The sequence below is a fragment of the Palaemon carinicauda genome, chromosome 32 (genome assembly GCF_036898095.1).
Source record: "Palaemon carinicauda isolate YSFRI2023 chromosome 32, ASM3689809v2, whole genome shotgun sequence".
Taxonomy (NCBI): Eukaryota; Metazoa; Arthropoda; class Malacostraca; order Decapoda; family Palaemonidae; genus Palaemon; species Palaemon carinicauda.
The window spans coordinates 9,033,077-9,033,947 of record NC_090756.1 but is presented as its reverse complement, the minus strand read 5'-3'; the positions used below and the strand labels follow the sequence as shown (position 1 = coordinate 9,033,947).

At 39.2% G+C, this 871-nt stretch overlaps 1 protein-coding gene across 1 annotated transcript in view; it reads left to right on the top strand.

The window, feature by feature from the left end:
• LOC137625465 (uncharacterized) overlaps nt 1–871 on the top strand; it is a 31,735-nt gene extending 30,864 nt beyond the window's left edge. Inside the window, exon 6 of the mRNA XM_068356375.1 lies at nt 181–871. Within this exon, the coding sequence (XP_068212476.1) occupies nt 181–871 (691 nt within the window). The remainder of the gene's footprint in view (nt 1–180) is intronic.

Genomic DNA, 871 nt, shown 5'->3' with positions numbered 1-871 from the left:
ACATGCCAGAAACGGCAGCTTCTGCCATGCGTGTCTTTGGCGAGGTATGTTGGAATTGCATCCAACTTACTTCGGGTTTCTGAACCGTGGTTAGATATCGTAATTGAATATAGCGAATAGCTTTGATGTATTTTTGTTTACTATTTTGAAGAAAGAATATATCTGCGATTTAAATTGAAGGCAATCTAGAGTCAGGGATAATAGACGGTCAAGATTTAATACTGAAGGGGATATTAGAGGGTCGAGATGTAATATTAACAGGGATAGTACAGACTTGACATGTAATATTGAAACGGATATTAGAGGGTCGAGATGTAATATTCACGGGGATATTAGAGGGTCGAGATGTAATATTGAAGGGGATAATAGAAGGTCGAGACGTAATTTTGACAGGAATATTAGAGGGTCAAGATGTAATAATCACGGGAATATTAGAGGGTCAAGATGTAATATTGACCGGGATATTAGAGGGTCGAGATGTAATATTGACGGGGATAATAAAGGGTCAAGACGTAATGTTGACAGGAATATTAGAGGGTCGAGATGTATTATTCACGGGGATATTAGAGGGTCGAGATGTAATGTTGACGGGGATAATAGAGAGTCGAGACGTAATGTTGACAGGAATATTAGAGGGTCAAGATGTAATATTGACGGGAATATTAGAGGGTCGAGATGTAATATTGACCGGGATATTAGAGGGTCGAGATGTAATATTGACGGGGATAATAGAGGGTCGAGACGTAATGTTGACAGGAATATTAGAGGGTCGAGATGTAATATTGATGGGAATATTAGAGGGTCGAGATGTAATATTGACAGGGATAATAGAGGGTCGAGACGTAATGTTGACAGGAATATTAGAGGGTAA